At 46.6% G+C, this 19,923-nt stretch overlaps 1 protein-coding gene and 1 pseudogene across 1 annotated transcript; both read left to right on the forward strand.

Annotated features, from left to right (window-relative positions):
- The first annotated feature begins 6,479 nt into the window (after positions 1-6,479).
- LOC144275153 (olfactory receptor 6N1-like) lies at positions 6,480-7,436 on the forward strand. Its single transcript, XM_077834300.1, has one exon. The coding sequence runs from the start codon at positions 6,480-6,482 to the stop codon at positions 7,434-7,436; it is 957 nt and encodes a 318-aa protein (XP_077690426.1).
- Positions 7,437-14,140: 6,704 nt separating this feature from the next.
- LOC144274870 (olfactory receptor 6C4-like) lies at positions 14,141-15,092 on the forward strand (annotated as a pseudogene).
- Positions 15,093-19,923: the final 4,831 nt, after the last annotated feature.

Here is a 19,923-nt window from a genome sequence, read left to right on the forward strand (position 1 = left end):
ACTTTACATCTTTTTGGCTTTTCCATGTTGTGAGGATCGTTCCCTTAGTTTTGTCTATGAGAATTTGAAGCCCCACCTCTTTCCCCATTCTGCACTTCTCTTAAGAGCATCATCATTCTTTTGGTGGCACTTTCAAGGTTTCTGCTTTTGATCCATATGGCACAGTCAGCAAACATGATCCCTATTCCTATCCTCATCTCTTCAGGGCGATCATTTATCATGATGTTAAAGAGGGCTGGCATAACTACACTGCTCTGTGGAGTTTCACTTGCAATTTACTATACGTTAAGGAAAGCTTTCTCCAGTTGGACTTGTTCTTTTGCCTAAGAAGTTCCTTATCCATCTGTACATTCTTCCTATGTTACCCATTGAGGCCACTTTAAGAAGTAGTTCCCCTCTCCAGAACACATCGTAGGCTTTTTCTATGCCCAGGAATATTAGTATAATGAATTCTATGATTCTCATGCTTTTTTGTGCTTCTGTCTCTATTCTGACAACGTGGTCAATCACACTCCCACCTTACTGGAGCCCACCTTGTGTTTTATCTATAAACCTTCTTCTTTCTAGGTGTGCTACTGTTCTCTCCCTTACTATGCTTTCCATGGTTTTACTTAAGCCACACTAAAGTTTACATTTAAAATATCCACATCCTTCTCCCATCCCACCTCTTCATCTCATAATTATCCTTAATGTTCTTTTCTTCTCCCTAATTTGTAACCGCTGATATTTATCATTACTGACTTTTTGAAACATGGTGGCCAGAGTTTCTGCTTTTCTTTTCTTAGAGCTTATTACTCCATGCCCCACAACTGGAAGACTTGGTGTTACGTGACTCTTACTCTTTATTCCATTCATTTCCCTAGTTTGTTTATATATAATCTTTGCTGTATTGGTATTTTTACTTACTTCCCCATGTTATGGTGTCCAGCTCTCTCTTTTTGCCCTTTTTATAGCCCTTTGTGAAACTACCTTACTTTTTTATATTTCATTAAGTCCATTATTTAAGGATTTTTTGCTGTCTTATATGACTTATTCCTTTCCCTAATTACCATTTCATATTCCCTGTTCCACCATGGTACACTTCCCCATCTTCAGGCAGTGTTGGCATCCTAGGAATAGCTAGGCTGGCTGTCTTTATGATTCCTTTATTAATATTACTACAGAATTCCTCAATATCTTCACAGATACATTACTTACTCACATATTGCTCACTTCTCTTTCCAAAGATTTTTCCAGTTTGCTTCTTTAAGATTCCAAGTGGGGATATCCTTTTCCTTGAGATGTAATTAATGTCAGGACGTGGTCACTTGCCATTCCCACCCCTCTGTCAATTTCACAGCTGCATTCACTCCCTATGGTCCCAGATCCAGACATGAGAAGCTTCCATCAGCTGTATTGAACCTGGTAGGTGTTCCATCACTTATTGCTAAATTATTCTCTTCAAAGATTTGCTCTGAACATTTTCCATGTTTTTCTTACTTCCCTGCAATCGGCTGTGACTATTCAGATCACCACAGACAATGAGTGGGCATGTGACACTTGCAATGAATTCTTTCAGGTCCATAGCCTCTAGTTTCCTGCATGGGTAATAAACATGATAAAGTCTTAGAGATGTAGAATTGTTTTGTATTGGTATCTCAATAGCACTAATATCCTTGATATTTAGCTTTCTAATCTCTACTTCAAGGTACTTCAGGTTCTCCTTAGTAAAAGGGTATCCGTCCCCACCTTTTCCATTTCTCTATGATGTCCATATAGACCATATCCTGGGATTTTATAGTCTCATTTTTCTATTAGCCAAGTCTTGTATGCATATTAGATCAGGCTTTGTTTTCATATCAAAAATATTGGTCTTTAATTCCTACCCATGTGCTATTAAGCTGTGGGCATTAGAGCTGAAAATCTGTTTCTGACCGTCCATAGTAATTTCACTGAGGAAAGTCTGAAGTTGTTCCACTGACAGGTTGCTAGGCTGTAGCTTTAATTATAATTCTCATTTTCTGTTTTCTTTCCTGTTTGAGAACTACAATTGATTACAACAACCATTACTGCAATGAATCTCTTTTCATCCCAACGTTACTCATTCCCTCCCATTAATTTGTTGCAGGCTCTTGCCTTTCCTCACATCAGGTTCTCTTTTAGGTATCTCCTAACAGCTTCTGCACAGGACATGTTATTAGCAACCTGGGTTTCTTGTAGTTCTCTAGCTTGCTCCCCTCAGTACAGCTTGCATATTCTGAGCTGTGTTTCCCCCACAGTTGCAACATTTTTGTTCTGTCCCTTCCTCACAGTTATCCTGTGAATGGTCACCTCCACACTTACTGCACTTTATTTTCCCATTGGAATTATTTGCAACATGACCAAATCTCTGGCCGCTGTAGCATCTCACAGAAAGAGGACTATAGGACTTTGATAACCTAAAGTTACTCTGATATTCTGGACTATCTGGTCACATCCCTCCTTTAAGATGTGACCAGCACAGCTGTCAAGCACTTGCTATCACTGCCTCTTCTGCTAATTAGCCACTTAGCACTTATCACCTTATCTCCACCTATTCCTTGCTTTCTTTCCTGAAATTTCATTTGGCACCCCAGATTCTACCCATCTTGTTTCTGTGAGGAATTTGGGTAGCTGACAACTTATTTGTATTTTACTTAGCACCTTTGTCTTAAGGAGTGTCCCTACTTGGTCTTTGTTTTTACATTCCACTAATGAGTCTCCAGCAGGTACCATCTTAGCTCTTGCTCTGTCTCCAGCACTTTTTTGATCCCCTCTGCCATTCTCAGGGGGTTGATATCTCCTATCTTTATGTCCTTATCTACGGATTTTACTGTTAGGTAATTTTCCCCCATTTCCCTTTCCTGCCCTCCTATTTGCTGGTCCTTCTTCTGGGTGCAGAGAATCTCCCCTTTTCTTTTTCCTTGCTGGCATCCAGTCTTCGTCAATGCTTTCCCTGTACTCATGGTCTAGCCTGGTTTCAGTTTCATTTCTCTCATCCATCTCACTCTGCCCAGCCAGCCACCGAGCCAGCACCCCACAGTCACCACTGAAACAGCCTTTCTTTAACCAGAGTCTGGACACTTCCTTTTACACCCCATCGCTTTATATAGGGTCAAGGAGCCAATCAGGGATAGCTAAGACCACTGTCAGTCAGATCACATGAGGCGGAACTTCCCCTGCTGTTAAACCACTGCAGATTGTGTGTTGCAAGGAATAATCAAATTACAGGTAGCAATGTGGGGATGTTTGTTGCCTGGTAGTCCCATAGACCCACTAGGCCTTACATCATCTCTTCTAGGGGTGCTGCCCAGACAGGCTCTTCTAGGAGGATGATGGTATGCTTGGCAGATAAGGGAAGCTTGACTATCAAATCCACAGTAATAATCACCTAGAGTCTAGATAGGGTGTCTGAAGGTGCTGAGGGGCGCCTTCTTACTAACTAAAGGAGGAAGTGGTCTTGGGGAATAGAGTATCCAGGAAAATATAGGGCTTGAGGATGCACACCAGCTGGGTATGGTGAGGGAGGTATTCCCCTTTTCAGGACAGGGCATTGGCTGCCTTGTTCTGGTGATAGGTGATGGTAAAATAAAAGTGTGTGAACAACAGGGCCCACTGAAGCTGTCTTTGGTTCAGCGCCTTTGCCCTACAGAGATAGTCCAAGATTTTATGATCTGTGTATACCTGTATTGGGTGTTGGGCACCTTCAAGGTGGTGGCGCCATTCCCCGAAGGTGGCTTTGATTGCTAGAAGCTCCGTATCTAAAATCTCATAATTTTCTTCTGCTGGGTGTGAGTTTCCGAGAATAATAAGCACAAGGGAACAGGTGCTGTTGGGTCCTGATTCTTGGGGAAGTATGGTCCCAATTGCAACATTAGATGCATCAGTCTCACTGACAAAGGCCCGCATTGGGTCAGGATGGATCAAGACTGGAGCACTGGTGAAGGCCATCTTGAGCTGGTCGAACACCTGTTGAGCCTCCGGAGAGTAGGTGAAAGAGGTGTGTTTGCAGAGGAGCACCGTCAATGAGGCTATCTGGTCTGAAAACCCAGGCATGAAGTGCCTATAAAAATTAGCAAACCCAAGGAAGCACTGCAGCTCCTTGATGTTCCAGGGGTGCCGCCCAGGTCCGAACAGCGTTCACCTTCCTGGGGTCCATTTTGTGGCCCTCGGAGACAGAATGTAACTCAACTACTTCACGGAGTGTTGGTCAAAGCTGCCCATTTGTGTTCGCACCATGGGAAGTTCTCTCCGAGGGCTGTCAACCTGTTCAGGCGTGTTTAGTGCCCCTTGGAACATGCTGGGTAGGGAGTGACCCACTGCCTCCATGTCCCACAGGGCTGGCCTTGTACAAGTGTGAGGGGTGGTCCAGGAAAACTCCCAGAATCCTTGACAAAGGTAGGCAGAACTAGTGGCAGGAGCTTGGGATCCCAGAACTGAAGCCAGGAGTCACAGCCAGTGTCAGGGTCAAGCTGAGGATCAAGCAAAAATCAGAGTCAGAGTTAAGCCGAGGGTCAGAGCCAAAGACAGAGTCAGGATTGGGATGTGGGTCAAACCCAGGTTTTGATGTTTAATCGTATTTGTTACTCTTCTCTGGACTTTCTCCAATTTCTCCACCTCTTTCCTGAAATGTGGTGCCCAGGAGTGGAAGAATTACTTCTCGTGTCTTGCCTATGACACACCTGCTAATACATCCCAGAATTATATTTGCTTTTTTTGCAACAGTGTTACACTGTTGACTCATATTTAGCTTGTGATCCACAATGACCCCCAGATCCCTTTCCACAATACTTCTTCCTTCTGCAGTCATTTCCCATTTGGTATGTGTGCAACTGATTGTTCCTTCCTAAGTGGAGTACGTTGCATTTGTCCTTATTGAATTTCATCCTATTTACTTCAGACCTTTTCTCCAGTTTGACCAGATCATTTTGAATTTTAATCCTATCTTCCTAAGCACTTGCAAACCCTCCCAGCTTGGTATCATCTGCAAACTTTATAAGTGTACTCTCTATGCCATTATCTAAATCGTTGATGAAGGTATTGAACAGAACCCGACTGAAAACCCATCCCTGTGGGACCCCACTCATTATGCCCTTCCAGCATGACTGTGAACCACTGATAACGACTCTCTGGGAATGGTTTTCCAACCAGTTATGCACCCACCTTATAGTAGCTCCATCTAGGTTGTATTTCCCTAGTATGTTTATGAGAAGGTCATGAGAGACAGTATCAAAAGCCTTACTAAAGTCAAGATATACCACATCTACCGCTTCCCGCCATCCACAAGGCTTGTTACCCTGTCAAAGAAAGCTATCAGGTTGGTTTGACATACTTTGTTCTTGACAAATCCATACTGACTGTTACTTATCACCTCATTATCTTCTAGGTGTTTGCAAACCGATTGCTTAATTATTTGCTCCATTACCCTTCCGGGTACAGAAGTTAAGCTGACTGGTCTGTAATCCCCTGGGTTGTCCTTATTTCCCTTTTTATAGATGGGTACTATATTTGCCCTTTTCCAGTCTTCTGGTATGTCTCCGGTCTTCCATGACTTTTCAATGGGGTGGCGAGTGGTTATAGAGTCGTACTAGCCTGGATCACACATGCCAGATTGTTTCTAGACTCTGAGTTTAGGGAAAGCATTTTTTTTCACTCAGTGCCTTTCCTGTATTATCATCCCACACTCATTATGGAGTGGGGAGGGTCATTCCCCAGTTAGGGTTGCACATCAGCCTGGTTTTGCACCTTCTTAAGATCCACCTTCCAAGGAGCTGTATTTTATGACTGCTACATAGCTACTGTTGGGAAACAGAAAAGGCACTGCCAGTCCCTCACCATGTTCCCATCACCACCATAGGCACTAATGGAGAATTTACTCCACTTCATAATTTATGGCATGAACTGATCTCTTGTGAGGGGGTGAAAATTATTCCTTCTCCTTCAGGGCACTGAAATGCTGAATATACCAGGATATATTGTTAGAATTCATGGAAAGAAATCTAACAGCAGGACGGTGCCTAAGAACTCTAGACCACATTGAAAAATCTCAGTCCAAGATTTTAGTTGATGTTTGATTTTGACTCCTAAGACATGGAATGATTCTGGCTATTGTCAGAAGTGAAATACAGCATTTAAGCATCCTTGTTATGCTCTGGTATGTCACTAGATAGGATATGATAGACAGAGAAATTATCTGATCTGTCATATCAGTATGTGGCTACCAGATAAATGGGCTTTTATAGTAATCACTGATATCCGTGTCGAACACCCTCTTCCCCATCAGAGGAATGTTCTGTCCTCGGACTCAGTTTCCTAGCACTTTGCTCTGAAATCTAAACTTCGCCTTAAAATTTCAGCCTGTAACCAGGAGAGGAAGGGGAGTTTCTGAATATTTATGGAATTAATTCACAAGATTTGATTAACTTTTAACTCTGTGTCCTTCCAATTCGGTCGCAGAGATTTATTGTTCCTAGACTCAACCAATGGCAGACTGCAGAAACCAAACAGCCATCACTGAATTCTTCCTCCTGGGATTCGGGGATCTCCCTGACCTGCAAATTCTTCTCTTCCTGATGTTCCTTGTGATCTACATGGCAACCGTGGTTGGGAACACCCTCATTGTGGTGCTCGTTGTGGTTGACCAGCATCTTAACAGCCCCATGTACTTCTTCCTGGGGAATTTGTCCTGCGTAGAGACCTGCTACACCTCAGCCATCATGCCCCGGATGCTGGCCAGTCTCCTGACTGGGGAGAAAACCATCTCAGTCAGTGGCTGCATCACACAACTGTATTTCTTTGGGTCTCTGGCAGGTACAGAATGCTATCTCCTAGCAGCGATGTCTTATGATCGGTATTTAGCGATATGTAAACCCCTCCACTATTCAACTCTTATGAATATCAGGTTTTCCTTCCAGTTGGCTGCTGGCTCCTGGTTAAATGGTTTTTTGGCTATTACCATCTTGGTCTTATTCCTATCACAGTTAATATTCTGTGGCCCAAATGAAATTGACTATTTCTATTGTGATGCCCTCCCACTGATAGAGCTCTCCTGCAGTGACACCCACCAGGTCATATTGATGGATTTCATACTAGCCTGTGTATTCACCCTGCCTCCATTCCTACTAACCCTGACATCCTATATGTGCATCATCGCCACCATCCTGAAAATCCCTTCCACCACTGGGAGGCAAAAGGCCTTTTCCACGTGCTCCTCTCACCTCATTGTGGTGACAATTTTCTATGGAACCCTAATGATTGTCTACATGCTACCGAAACGTGATACACTGAGAGACCTAAACAAAGTTTTCTCTCTTTGCTACACGGTCCTGACTCCCCTGGTAAACCCCCTCATCTACAGCCTGAGAAACAGAGAGGTCAAGGAAGCTTTGAGGAAAGCAGTCAGTAAATGTGGCTTTCGCAAAAATGTGCAGAGACTCTGAGATAACTTAGCTTTGAAAACCTCAGGCTGTCTGGGTGATTTCAGCAATCATCCCCCATTAAAATTAAGTTGAAAAGTCCTAGTGAAAATCTCAGCACTCAGTGTTCTCCTTCTCAGTGGAAGGACCAGGGAGGGAGGTGGCCATAACCATGTTCCCATCATGGAGTTATGGGCACTAGGCAGAATGGAGACAAAATTGTAACCAATTGTTTAGATCTTTAGAAAAGCCATTCTTGATCAAAATAAATGTTTGGACAATAAAAATAGTAACTCCTTGTGCAGCAGAGTTGGGAACGTAAGCCTGGGAAATCTGCCACCCCTGAAATTGTGCATATTGCCGTCATAACCCTCTGCAAACCAACCATCTTCACTGAAGTCACAGAGGCCGGAGGCAAACAACCAGGCTCCAGCAGTGACCTCTGGACACTTCACCAGGAACAGCGTTATAGCTCTTATCTGGGCTACACCCGGCTGTGACCAGCTCTGGGAAAGCAACAGCTCCAGGCTCACCAGGCCCTTGGAGGCAGGGAGGTTGGGCAAACAAAGAAGTAGACTCACACGCCAGGTCCACTGGGACTGTCCAGGCCCAGCTGGGGGTTTGCCAGGGCACCTGTAGAACTGAGACTGTTCCGGGGGTCGGGTCTGTCAAATGGTCACTGACGAGGGACTCTGCTCATGGCCCTGCAGGGCACCAGCTGCTCTGCTTCCACCAGCTGCACAGAGCAGTTCAAAGGGAGGGGACCTGTTACAATGAGCGTCCCCAAAACTAACTGCAACAAGCCCAATGTCCGACAGAGCTAGTTCTGAGGGCACAGTGTCTAGTCAGCCCCAGGTACCCCAGGCAGCTCTGCTCCACACAGGGCCCTTTCCTCAGGGGGTGAGGCAACTTATGGTGAGAGGAAGCGGCGACCACCTACCAACGGGCAGAACTCCTGTGATGCCAAACACGGCAGTGCTGGCTCAGTCACTGGGAGCACGTCAGGGCTTGGCCAGAGGTCGGGGAGCTGGGCACCAGTGAGAATTGTAGGGCTCCGACTCTGTGGAAGGGATTTCAGAAGGGACATAACAGAGTTAGTCACCCAAATCCCTTTGAAATGGGAGATGGATGCACATAACCTTACACGCCTCTGAGAATCTCAGCCTGGAGAGCCACTGGGAATCTGTCATGGTAGCTTCAATCTGTGCATTTCCATTGGACTCAGAGCCCACATCAACAGAAAGGCATTGGATGGATGGGAAACCCCTGCTAAGCCTTTGAGAGCTGCTGCCACAGTATGTGCTCTTGTAGCCACGAATGTTGCAATCATTTTTTGTACGATTTTGTTCCCAGTGGCTATAGTTTGAAACAGCACACACCTTGCAGTAGGTAAGAAATTAGGAGAGATGCAGTTATGCTGTCTAGGGCCACAAGAGGGCAGAGAGGACAGGTGCAGCTGTGCTGCCCAATTAACAGCAGCCAAATTGGAAGGGCAAGAAAGGAGAAATTATGTTGCCAAATGACCAATGGAAAGGGAGGTGAAGCTGTATAACGGTGTGTAAGTGCTGAGTAGAGAGCACTGAAGAGACGAGGACCTCTGTGCTGCATAGTGAAAGGTGGATAGTAGCAGATGTTACGGAGTGAGATATGGGCTGTTATATTAAACAAAGGGCCACCACGTGACATGAGAGTCAAGAACAGGAAAGAGGCAGCTATAGAGAGAAGAATCCACTAGAGGAGAGAAGAGCAACAGGCTGTCATGCTGGGAAATCAACAGTAGATGGCAGCAGAGTAGAGGAAATGAGGCTGGTGGGAGTGTCAGAAATACTGACTAGTGACCAGCAGAGTTCAGTAGCCAATACAATAATGGGGAAAAGAACAGGAGGACTTGTGGCACCTTAGAGACTAACAAATTTATTAGAGCATAAGCTTTTGTGGGCTACAGCTCACTTCATCAGATGCATAGAATGGAACATATAGTAAGAGATAGATATACATACAGATAAGTTGGAAGTTACCATACAAACTCTGGTTTCAGAGTAACAGCCATGTTAGTCTGTATTCGCAAAAAGAAAAGGAGTACTTGTGGCACCTTAGAGACTAACCAATTTATTTGAGCATGAGCTTTCGTGAGCTACAGCACAAACTCTGAGAGGCTAATTAGTTAAGATGAGCTATTACCAGCAGGAGAAAAAAACTTTTGTCGTGATAATTAAGATGGCCCATTTAGACAGTTGACAAGAAGGTGTGCGGATACTTAACTTAAGGATTAAATAGATTCAATATGTGTAATGACCCAGCCACTCCCAGTCTCTATTCAAACCCAAGTTAACGATATCTAGGTTTGCATATTAATTCAAGCTCAGCAGTCTCTCTTTGGAGTCTGTTTTTGAAACTTTTCTGTTGCAAAATTGCCACCCTTAGATCTTTTACTGAGTGGCCAGAGGTTGAAGTGTTCTCCTACTGGTTTTTGAATGTTATGATTCCTGATGTCAGATTTGTGTCCATTTATTCTTTTGCGTAGAGACTGTCTGGTTTGACCAATGTACATGGCAGAGGGGCATTGGTGGCACATGATGGCATTTATCACATTGGCAGATGTGCAGGTGAACGAGCCCCTGATGGTGTGGCTAATGGGATTAGGTCCTATGATGGTGTCACTTGAATAAATATGTGGACAGAGTTGGCATCGGGCTTTGTTGCAAAGATAGGTTCCTGGGTTAGTGTTTTTGGTGTGTGGTATGTGGTTGCTGGTGAGTATTTGCTTCAGGTTGGGGGGCTGTCTGTAGGCAAGGACTGGCCTGTCTCCCAAGATTTGTGAGAGTGATGGGTCGTCCTTCAGGATAGGTTGTAGATCTTTGATGATGCGCTGGAGAGGTTTTAGTTGGGGGTTGAAGGTGACGGCTAGTGGCGTTCTGTTACTTTCTTTGTTGGGCCTGTCTTGTAGTAGGTGACTTCTGGGTACTCTTCTGGCTCTGTCAATCTGTTTTTTCACTTCAACAGGTGGGTATTGTAGTTTTAAGAATGGTTGATGTAGATCTTGTAGGTGTTTGTCTCTGTCTGAGGGACTGGAGTAAATGCAGTTGTATCTTAGATCTTGGCTGAAGACAATGGATCGTGTGGTGAGCCATCAGGGGCTCGTTCGCTTGCACATCTACCATGTGCCAGCATGTGAAACCAGGGGTCAGAGTCAGTAACAGGGTCAAGAGTCAAGCTGAGGGTCAGAGCCGGAGACAGAATCAGGAATTGGGACGAGGGTCAAAACCAGGTATCAGCATCCCAGTTGTGTTTCCAGGGGTCGATCAGGAGTCAGAATCAAAGTCAGAGTCAAGGTCAGTACCAGGACTTCAGACACAGAGAAGCAGGGTGGTCATGGCAGCTGGCTGGGATCCACATTGTTGCCTGGACACTTCTTGGTGTGCCCCATGGGCAAATATAGGGTCAAGGAGCCAAGAGCACTTTCAGTCCGATCATGCAGGATGGAATTTACGGTGGCGTACGACCACTGCAGAGTATGGGCCACAGGCAATGAGTCAGCTACAGGCACTGCCAGGTTGCAGTGTGGGGATATTACTTACCCGTTAACCTTACAGGCCCAGGTCCAAGTCCTGCTGATACGCACAGTTACTTTGGGTGGCTGTGGTCTGGGTAGATAAGGGCTAAATTCTGCAAGCACTCCCTCATGGTAGCTGTAGACAGACCTCAGTGGTCTGATGCTCAAAGGAAAAGCCCCGTGGGAGAAATGCATGAAGCAGTGTATGAGAGATACAGGTGGGTGAGGTAATATCTCTTATTGGACCAACTTCCGTTGGTGAGAGAGACAAGCTTTCAGCTATGACACTGCATGAACCAGTGTAGTCAGGTTCAGACGCCCTTCTCGAACCCCCAAGGGACCTTTGGGCAGGAACCCTGAACTAAGGGACTTCAGAGTGGATAAAAAAACAGCCTGTGGCTCAAACGGTTAATGTGATGCTTGGATATATAAAGAGGGTGATCTGGAGCAGAGAGGCTATTTTACCTCTGTATTTGGCACTGGTGCGACCACTGCTGGAATCCTGCGTCCAGTTGTGGTGCCCACAATTCACGAAGGGTTCAGCGAAGAGCCATGAGGACGATTAAAGGATTGGAAGACTCAAGGAGTTCAATCAGTTCAGTTTAACAAGGAGCAGGTTAAGGGGCAAACTGATCACAGTCTGTAAGTAACCATGTGGGGATCAGAAATGTGATAAGGGTGGGCTCATCAATCTAGCAGAGAAAGGTATAACAAGGGTTAAGAGCTGGAAGTTGAAGCTAGACAAATTCATACGAGAAATAAGGCACAGTTTTTATCAGTGAGGGTAATTAACCACTGGAACAATTTACAAAGAGTCATGGTGGATTTCCCATCAGTGGAAATTTTAAAATCAGGATTGGATGGTTTTTTTTTTTCTGAAGGATCTGCTTTAGTTCAAACAGGAATTAATTCAGGCCTGTGTTTCACAGTGATGCAGTCTAGATGATCCCAGGGAATCATGGCCTTGGAATCTATGAATAAGTGGGGAGAGATTCTGATTGGGGTGTCAGATTATCTGAGAGGCTGGGGTTGCAGGGGGCAACCTGCCTCATTGTTTTTGCGGGGTACCTGGGTTAAGAGGAACCTGCTTAAACTGGCAAGGAAAGGCAGTGTTTAGATAGACAAATCGTCTCATGCCATTTGAAGTCTTCACGTATCGGGGTGCTTTACTTCCTATTGAACCGAAACAATACCCTCAAAATCATCCAGATCTACGCTCCCACAAGTGCATGCAAAGATGATGATATGGAAGGATTCTATCAGGAGCTGGAGGAAACCCTCGCTCAGAGTTCCACATAAAGGATTGCGATGGGAGATTTTAACGCCAAGGTTGGAAGAGGGAGAGAGGGCGAAAAGTTCATAGGTATCGGAGAATGAAACATGCGAGAACGACTAGATATATTGGCAGAGACGAGGAGAATGTTCATTGGTAACACCTGGTTCCGAAAGAAGGCCAACAGAAGATGGACCCGGATCGCACCAAATGCGAAGACAAAGAATGAAATCGATTACTTCCTGATCGATAGACGACGCATCCTGCAGGATATTTCAGTAGTGCCATCGTTCAACGCCGGAAGCGGCCATCGCCTGCTGAGAGCCAGACTCACGTTCACTGTGAAGGTGGAGAAAAAGGCACTGTGTACGGCGAACAGAAGGCACCAACCGGTAGCTTTCGACGAGGCAACCCTGAAGGAAAACTTTTCCAGGGAAGACTGGAACCTCCTGGACGGCTGCGATGAGGATTATGAGAACTTCAGCAAGAGACTGAAATGGTGCGTCAAATCAGACAATACGTGCATAGGATTTTATTGTTTTAACCCTGTTTCCCTCTGCTAGGTATGTTTCTGTGAACCAATCAATCCCACCTGTTTTTGAAGAGGCCTTCCTGAGTCATTAGAGGTTCACACTGGTCATAAGGTCCCAGAGAGGATTCCATAGCAGGGGACAAAGCCAGTTGTAGCTGCTGGAGATAAACGCAGATGGTGAAACAGGGACGCTGTAGCCTGCAGACACACAGCACTCATTCTATATACATGGGAGCTAGAGAGATAGATATACAGCTGAATACTTAAGGAGAGAGAGAGAATAGAAAAATCAGTGCTGGTAATAGCTTATCTAAAGTGATCACTCTCCTTACAATGTGTATGATAATCAAGTTGGGCCATTTCCAGCACAAATCCAGGTTTTCTCACCCTCCGCCCCCCCAACACACAAACTCACTCTCCTGCTGGTAATAGATAAGCTATTACCAGCAGGAGAGTGGGGTGGGAGGAGGTATTGTTTCATGGCCTCTGTGTATATAATGTATTCTGCAGTTTCCACAGTATGCATCCAATGAAGTGAGCTGTAGCTCACGAAAGCTTATGCTCAAATAAATTGGTTAGTCTCTAAGGTGCCACAAGTACTCCTTTTCTTAATGGATTTAGGTGCCCAACTCGTCAAGAGGAGCGGGTGCCTAACTCCTATAGAGTACTATCAAAGTCTCAGCCTTAATAGTCCAAGAATTCATGTTACAGGGAGAGAATTCCCAGCACAATTTAAACATTTGCAGGTTCCACAACTTATATAATGGAAAGGGTTTTCAACACTTATTAATATTTGCTAAAGGTGGTAAATCTGGCTCTACCTGTTGGGAATTTTTGATATTTTGGAACTGTGTAACAGTGTGAAAGAATCACAGAGGTACATTCATAAATTTATAGATTGGAAAGCCACAAAAGACCATTAGATCCTCTAGTCTGACGTCCAACACTAGATTTATTGATTGATTGATTTGGCTTATACAAAAATATGAAGACTGTCTCAGTAATGGTATCCCACATTTGGACAAACTGTGTCATGAGAAGAGATATGAGATGATGTGAATCAAACTATGTGTGTCTAAATGGCTGCCCATTATGGTGGGCTCTCAGACCCTTCAACATAGCAACTGGTTTCTGGTCCGATTTGAGAGATGTTGATATTTTGTTAAATCTGCTGCATAAAACTTACGATAATATATCCAAAGAGTCAACATGCCAGCCAGCTCTGTTCCTGCAACTCCATTATCAAACCAGGGGGCTTCCTTCCCCCCCAACTTCTTCTTTGCTGTGTTAAAGCTTAAGTACGTTTTTGCCAATCATCTCCAAGACGTATTTTTCTCTTCCTCACTTTTTATCCTTCCTAGATACACCCCATGGCAAACACAGAAGGGAGGAATCAAACGTCCATCACAGAATTTGTCCTCCTGAGATTCAGGGATCTTCCTGAACTGCTGGCCCTACTCTTCCTGCTGTTTCTAGTGATCTACATTGTGACCTAGCGCAACAATGAGGATGTTCCCGGCCAAGTTGTGGCTGATTGGCACTTTCACATCCCCATGTACTTCTTCCGGGGGACTTGTCCTGCTTGGAGACCTGCTATACCTCCATCCTCCTGCCCAGGGTTCTGGCCAGTTTCCTGACAGGGGACAATACCATTTCTGTTTGTGGTTGTATGATACAATTTTATTTTGTTAGTTTCTTTGCTGCTGCAGAATGCTATCTGCTAGCAGTGATGTCGTATGATCGCTACTTGGCGATATGCAAACTGCTCCATTATGCAGCCCTCATGAATACCAGGTTCTGCCTGTCGTTAGCAGCTGGGTCTTGGATAAATGGATTTCTGGCTGTTATCATAGTCATAGTTCTTATGTTACAATTAACTTTCTGTGGCCCCAATAAAATCGATCATTTCTACTGTGAATCCACAGAAATGTTAAATCTCTGCTGCAATGGCACCAACCAGATAGACCTTGTCATTACCATCCTGGCTGCTATATTCACTCTGCCTCCATTTGTATTAACCATGATGTCCTACGTGTGTATCATCTTCACCATCCTGAGAATCCCTTCCACCGCCGGGAGGCAAAAGGCATTTTCTACCTGCTCCTCTCACCTCATTGTGGTGACCATTTTCTGTGGGACCCTGATCATTGTGTATCTGCTACCAAAACCAACACACGGAGAGACCTAAACAAAGTGTTCTCTGTCTGCTACACGATTCTGACACCTATGGCCAATCCCTTCATATACAGCCTGAGAAACAAAGAGGTGAAAGAGGCCCTGAGAAAAATTGTCAGTAAATGTGTAGATTTTACAAGAAATTAGAAATCACAAGGTTTTTATTTCTTACTGTATTAAGGGAAAATGGTGAGATGCAGAGCTGGCCTATTGTTTTATCAAAACAGATTCTGGGTGATCCCTAGTTCTGGCTAGGTCTTTGGGAATGTGCTGCTATAATATTTGAGGATGTGCAAATATATGAAATGTGAGATCAGTCAATACAAGGATCTTTACATTCAGAATAAAATTGAACTGTATTACACTTGGTTCAAGTTGGGGAATTCCATACACTAAGCTCAAGTAAGAATATAAAATAAAAGAACAATTTATACTGGGATTATCAAAGGATCCTAAGGGGGTTAGGGATCTAAATTTCAATGGGGTTGTGTTACTGAACTCCATTAGGTCCCTTGACAATCCCAGCTGAATGACAAAATATTTGAAAGGATACATTGATTTTGGGTGCCTCAGCCACTGGGGACCCCCACTTGAGACACCAAGATTTTTCAGAGCACATAGAATTTTCATAACCTGTTGTGTGTTCAATGGTGGGAAATGATCCGTTCAAGTCATTCTATCTAGGTATGTGAGGTGGCCCTCACCAACATTAACAATGGGACACCTCAAGAAAGAAGAGCTTGTCGATATGGAAAGAAATTCTATGAATTTGAAGAAATTTGGGCCCTGTTTCCAGATACTTTGGATAAAAAATGCTGAAATAATGCCTGTCTTCTATTCCAGTGGACCTCTCTGCTTTCTCCCTCCCACTTCCTGCCCCCGTTCCCCAACTTCATTTTTTTTGCCCATTTGTGTCTTTTTTAAAAATTGTTGTTCCCCCCTCCCTCGCAGGCAAGGTTCGCCTGATTTTCTATTGCCTAGTCTTGCAGTTTTGACAAGTTGCAAAGTTGCATAATTGCTTATTTTTTTTAGCTAGCCTGTGAAATGTGCAGTGTCGGGCGACATGTACAGGCTGTAACAATTGTTCTTGTTGGTTTCTTCATGAAAATTTTAAAAGAATGAATCACAAAAATAAAATGACAGGACCCCTCACAATCACTGCCGGAACGTAGGGAATTCACATCCCTGTATTACAGAGACACAGAGTAGATTACGGGGCATGCCCAAATCCACATAGAAAGTCTGTGGCTGAGCAGGGAATTGAATGCAGATGTCCCGCATCATGCTCCAGGTCCTATCACTACACCATCCTTCGGCACCTGAGAGGGTAATGCCTCCCCGTTCTCATTAGTTAACCTCCTGGGCTTTCTACAGACCATGAACTACTGACCTCACAAGCAGAGGGTGAGGATTAAGAAACAGAGTACTTGTGGCACCTTAGAGACTAACCAATTTATTTGAGCATAAGCTTTCGTGAGCTACAGCTCATTTCATTGGATGCATACTGTGGAAACTGCAGAAGACATTATATACAGAGAGACCATGAAACAATACTTCCTCCTACCCCACTCTCCTGCTGGTAATAGCTTATCTAAAGTGATCACTCTCCTTACAATGTGTATGATAATCAAGTTGGGCCATTTCCAGCACAAATCCAGGTTTTCTCACCCTCCGCCTCCCCACACACAAACTCACTCTCCTGCTGGTAATAGCCCATCCAAACTGACCACTCTCTTTACAATGTGTATGAAAATCAAGGTGGGCCATTTCCAGCACAAATCCAGGTTTTCTCCCCCTCCCCCAAAACACACACACACAAACTCACTCTCCTGATGGTAATAGCTTATCCAAAGTGACCACTCTGCCTACAATGTGCATGATAATCAAGGTGGGCCATTTCCAGCATAAATCCAAGTTTAACCAGAATGTCTGGGGGGGGAGGGGTACGAAAAAACAAGGGGAAATAGGCTACCTTGCATTATGACTTAGCCATTCCCAGTCTCTATTTAAGCCTAAATTAATAGCATCCAATTTGCAAATGAATTCCAATTCAGCAGGTTCTCGCTGGAGTCTGGATTTGAAGTTTTTTTGTTGTAAGATAGTGACCTTCATGTCTGTAATTGCGTGACCAGAGAGATTGAAGTGTTCTCCGACTAATCAGGCCAGGCTCCTGGGGGTGCTAGAGAGGTACATAAGAGGCTCCTTCTCCTGTCTCTCCCTGCAGCTCCTGCTGCTTTCTGCTGTTCCCCTCACCTTTTCTCCTGCCTGCCTGTTCTGTCTCTTGTTCCCTCCTTCCTCCAGCACAGCACTCCCCCATCTCTGGGCATCTCGAGCAGAGAATACAGATGCCCCAGCAGCAGACACAGTTTTCTACGCTCTGGGTCCTAGTGGTGCCTCCCCACAGTCTGGCACCTGAGGCGGCCGCCTCAGTTCCCCTCATGGTCAGGCCAGCCCTGCACCCTGCCCACCTCCCATCCAGGGCTTAATTTGTCTCCCAGCTTGCGGGGTCTGAGGAAGGCTGCTGTGCAAAGTGATATCTGTATGTTTGTTAATCACTTTTCGCTGCCTCCCAGCTCGCTAGCAAGTCTCCTGCTGTGAGACGTGATATTAACAAACATACAAACATCACTTTTCATAGCAGCAGACTTACTCGCTAGCAAAAAAAAAGCAACCAAAAAAGCAAAAGAAACAACAATTAAACAAAGTCAAGAACATGCAAAGCACCTTACTTGTGTTTCTATTTGGTGTAGGTCCAGTAAAGAATAGAGGCAACTGTACATTATTTTTATTATTGAGTATGAAAACAACCCTACATCAATAAATTGCAATGATTTGGGCATGGATAAGGGCAGATTTATTTATTCCTAAAGTTAATTAAGTATTTTAGACCAAATTGTCAGAGTGGCCACCAGTGGTAGTTGGTGGCCATGCTGTGAGGCCACCAAAACATTTGATGTGAGAACCCCTGCACTAGAGAGCTAACTGGGGCGCGGCTCCATCATTGGCCATGACCTAAGAGTGCTATCGAATATCTTGATTTATTTTTGGCCTAGCACTTAACTCGGTGGCACTGGTCTGTTTCAATGGCTGCATCGGATCAATTCCAACATTTCATTTCTTTTTGCGAATACAGACTAACACGGCTGTTACTCTGAAACATTTCAGGGGAATTTCTAGGTGACCATCAGGAGAAGGCGGATGATTTTGGTGACAATCGGAAAACAATGAGGGGGAAACAGGTGACAAGCCTGAGCGGGCAGAGCACCAGTCCCTGACCCAGAGCAACAGGAGCTTCGCTGCCGACATCCAGGTGCCCGATGGGGAGCTGCAGTCAGTGCCCACACGGGGAGCCAGCCAGGACATGGGCAGAGGGGATCCCTGAGAGGGGGCAGACACGAGAGGGGTTTAAATAGAGCCCAGGGGTGGGTTCATCTGGACCTACAGGTAACCAGAGGAACCCAGGGGCAAAGCTCTGATAGCTCCATGACCCAAGCGAGGGGAGCAGAGCTGGGAGCCCAGGGCTGGTCGCCAGTGAGCCTGGTGTGGAGAGAAGAGACCAGCTCTGACCACCTGCTCCCTGTGCCAGCCTGTTACCAGAGCGGATCACACACAGAGTGTCCCCGGCTCCCGTCACCCCTAGATCCTCTGGAACAACCTGGAGTCTCCCTAGAAACCCCCCTTCTCCCCCCGCCCCGGGATCTGCTCGTCTCCTTTCTGTCCCCACAGTGATCCTGTGGCTTCGAGGGAGGTGGCCTACCTAGCGCTGGGAGAAGCTGCCCGTGCCCAGCGGAGGTGGGCTCCCAGGGGGCAGGATCTGGGGCAGGGGCCTGCAGATCGGTGGGTTGATCGCTAGGACCCAGGAGCAGCTGGGGGGCGGCTCTGGGGGGAGGATCGCGGGGCTCAGGCCCGGCCGCAGGAAGTGACTCGCAGCCGCTGCGGGGACTCCGGCTCCCAGGCTCCCGGCGAGATCCCCGCGCCCCGGCGGCTGGTGCTGGGAGCCCGGAGCCCGGGCTGCAGCCGGGAGAGGGGAACCTCCAGCCGGGCCCTGCCCGCTGCTCCCCGGGAGCCTCTCCCAGGGCAGAGCCCCCAGCCCGGCCAGGGCCCCTTCCCGGCCCGGCCCCTGCCCCTGCCCCGGGGGCCCCGCTCGGAGGGAAGGTAAGAGAGACCCGCCCCCCCCGGCACCCCCGGGCTGCAGGGGGCGGGTTTGGCCCCGGGCTGCTCCCCGCGGAGCCGGCTGCGATTCCCTGCCCCGGGCCGGGAAAGCTGCCGCCAGCTCTCGGTGCGCGGGGCGGGGGGAGCCCGGCCGGGCCGCGCTGGGGCAACACGTGGGGGCAGCCGGGAGGGGTCTGGAGAGGGGCTGTGTGGGGTGCAGGAAAGGGGCACTGAAGGGGGGACAGGGGTGTGTGCGGGGCAGGAGGCGGGTTAAAGGCGATCCAGGGGCAGGAGGAGATGGGGGCAGTGGTTGCACTGAAGGGGGGATGGGCTGTTGCAGGGAATCAGGGTGTGGGGGGGAATTATGGGGCTGAGGGGAACGAGGCTGGACTAGGGAGAAGATGGGGGGTCACTGCGAGCGAAAGGCGGGATGTGGGGTGGGGAGGCTGGAGGGAGAATGTGAGAGCAAGGGGAGACTGGCTGGGGGGAGAAGGAAGAGCCAGAGAGCAAGGAGGGGGTGGGGAGGGACACAAGGCAGCTCCCCGCCCCATGGAGTAGGAGAGGGGGCGGGGCTGCCCCTTCCAGCAGCCGGTGGGTGGGAGTTTTTTTCCTGAGCTGGTCACAGAAGCATTGGGGGGTGGCTGGGCAGGGATCTAACCCCTCACCGCTCAGAAACTACACAGCAAATATCCACAGGCAACCCCCCCTCCTCCCCCCACACACGGTGCTCCCAAGGTGTTATTTGGTTGTTTTTTTTCAAGAGCGAATCATGATTCTGGGGCCTGTCTCCTGGGCGTTCGGGGCTGCCCAGGGCCCTGGTCTGATT

This window comes from Eretmochelys imbricata, chromosome 14 (genome assembly GCF_965152235.1).
Source record: "Eretmochelys imbricata isolate rEreImb1 chromosome 14, rEreImb1.hap1, whole genome shotgun sequence".
Classification (NCBI taxonomy): Eukaryota; Metazoa; Chordata; order Testudines; family Cheloniidae; genus Eretmochelys; species Eretmochelys imbricata.

Bases quoted from the DNA above. Each gene is read 5' to 3' on its own strand.
- LOC144275153 (XM_077834300.1), top strand. From the start codon at position 6,480: ATGGCAGACTGCAGAAACCAAACAGCCATCACTGAATTCTTCCTCCTG.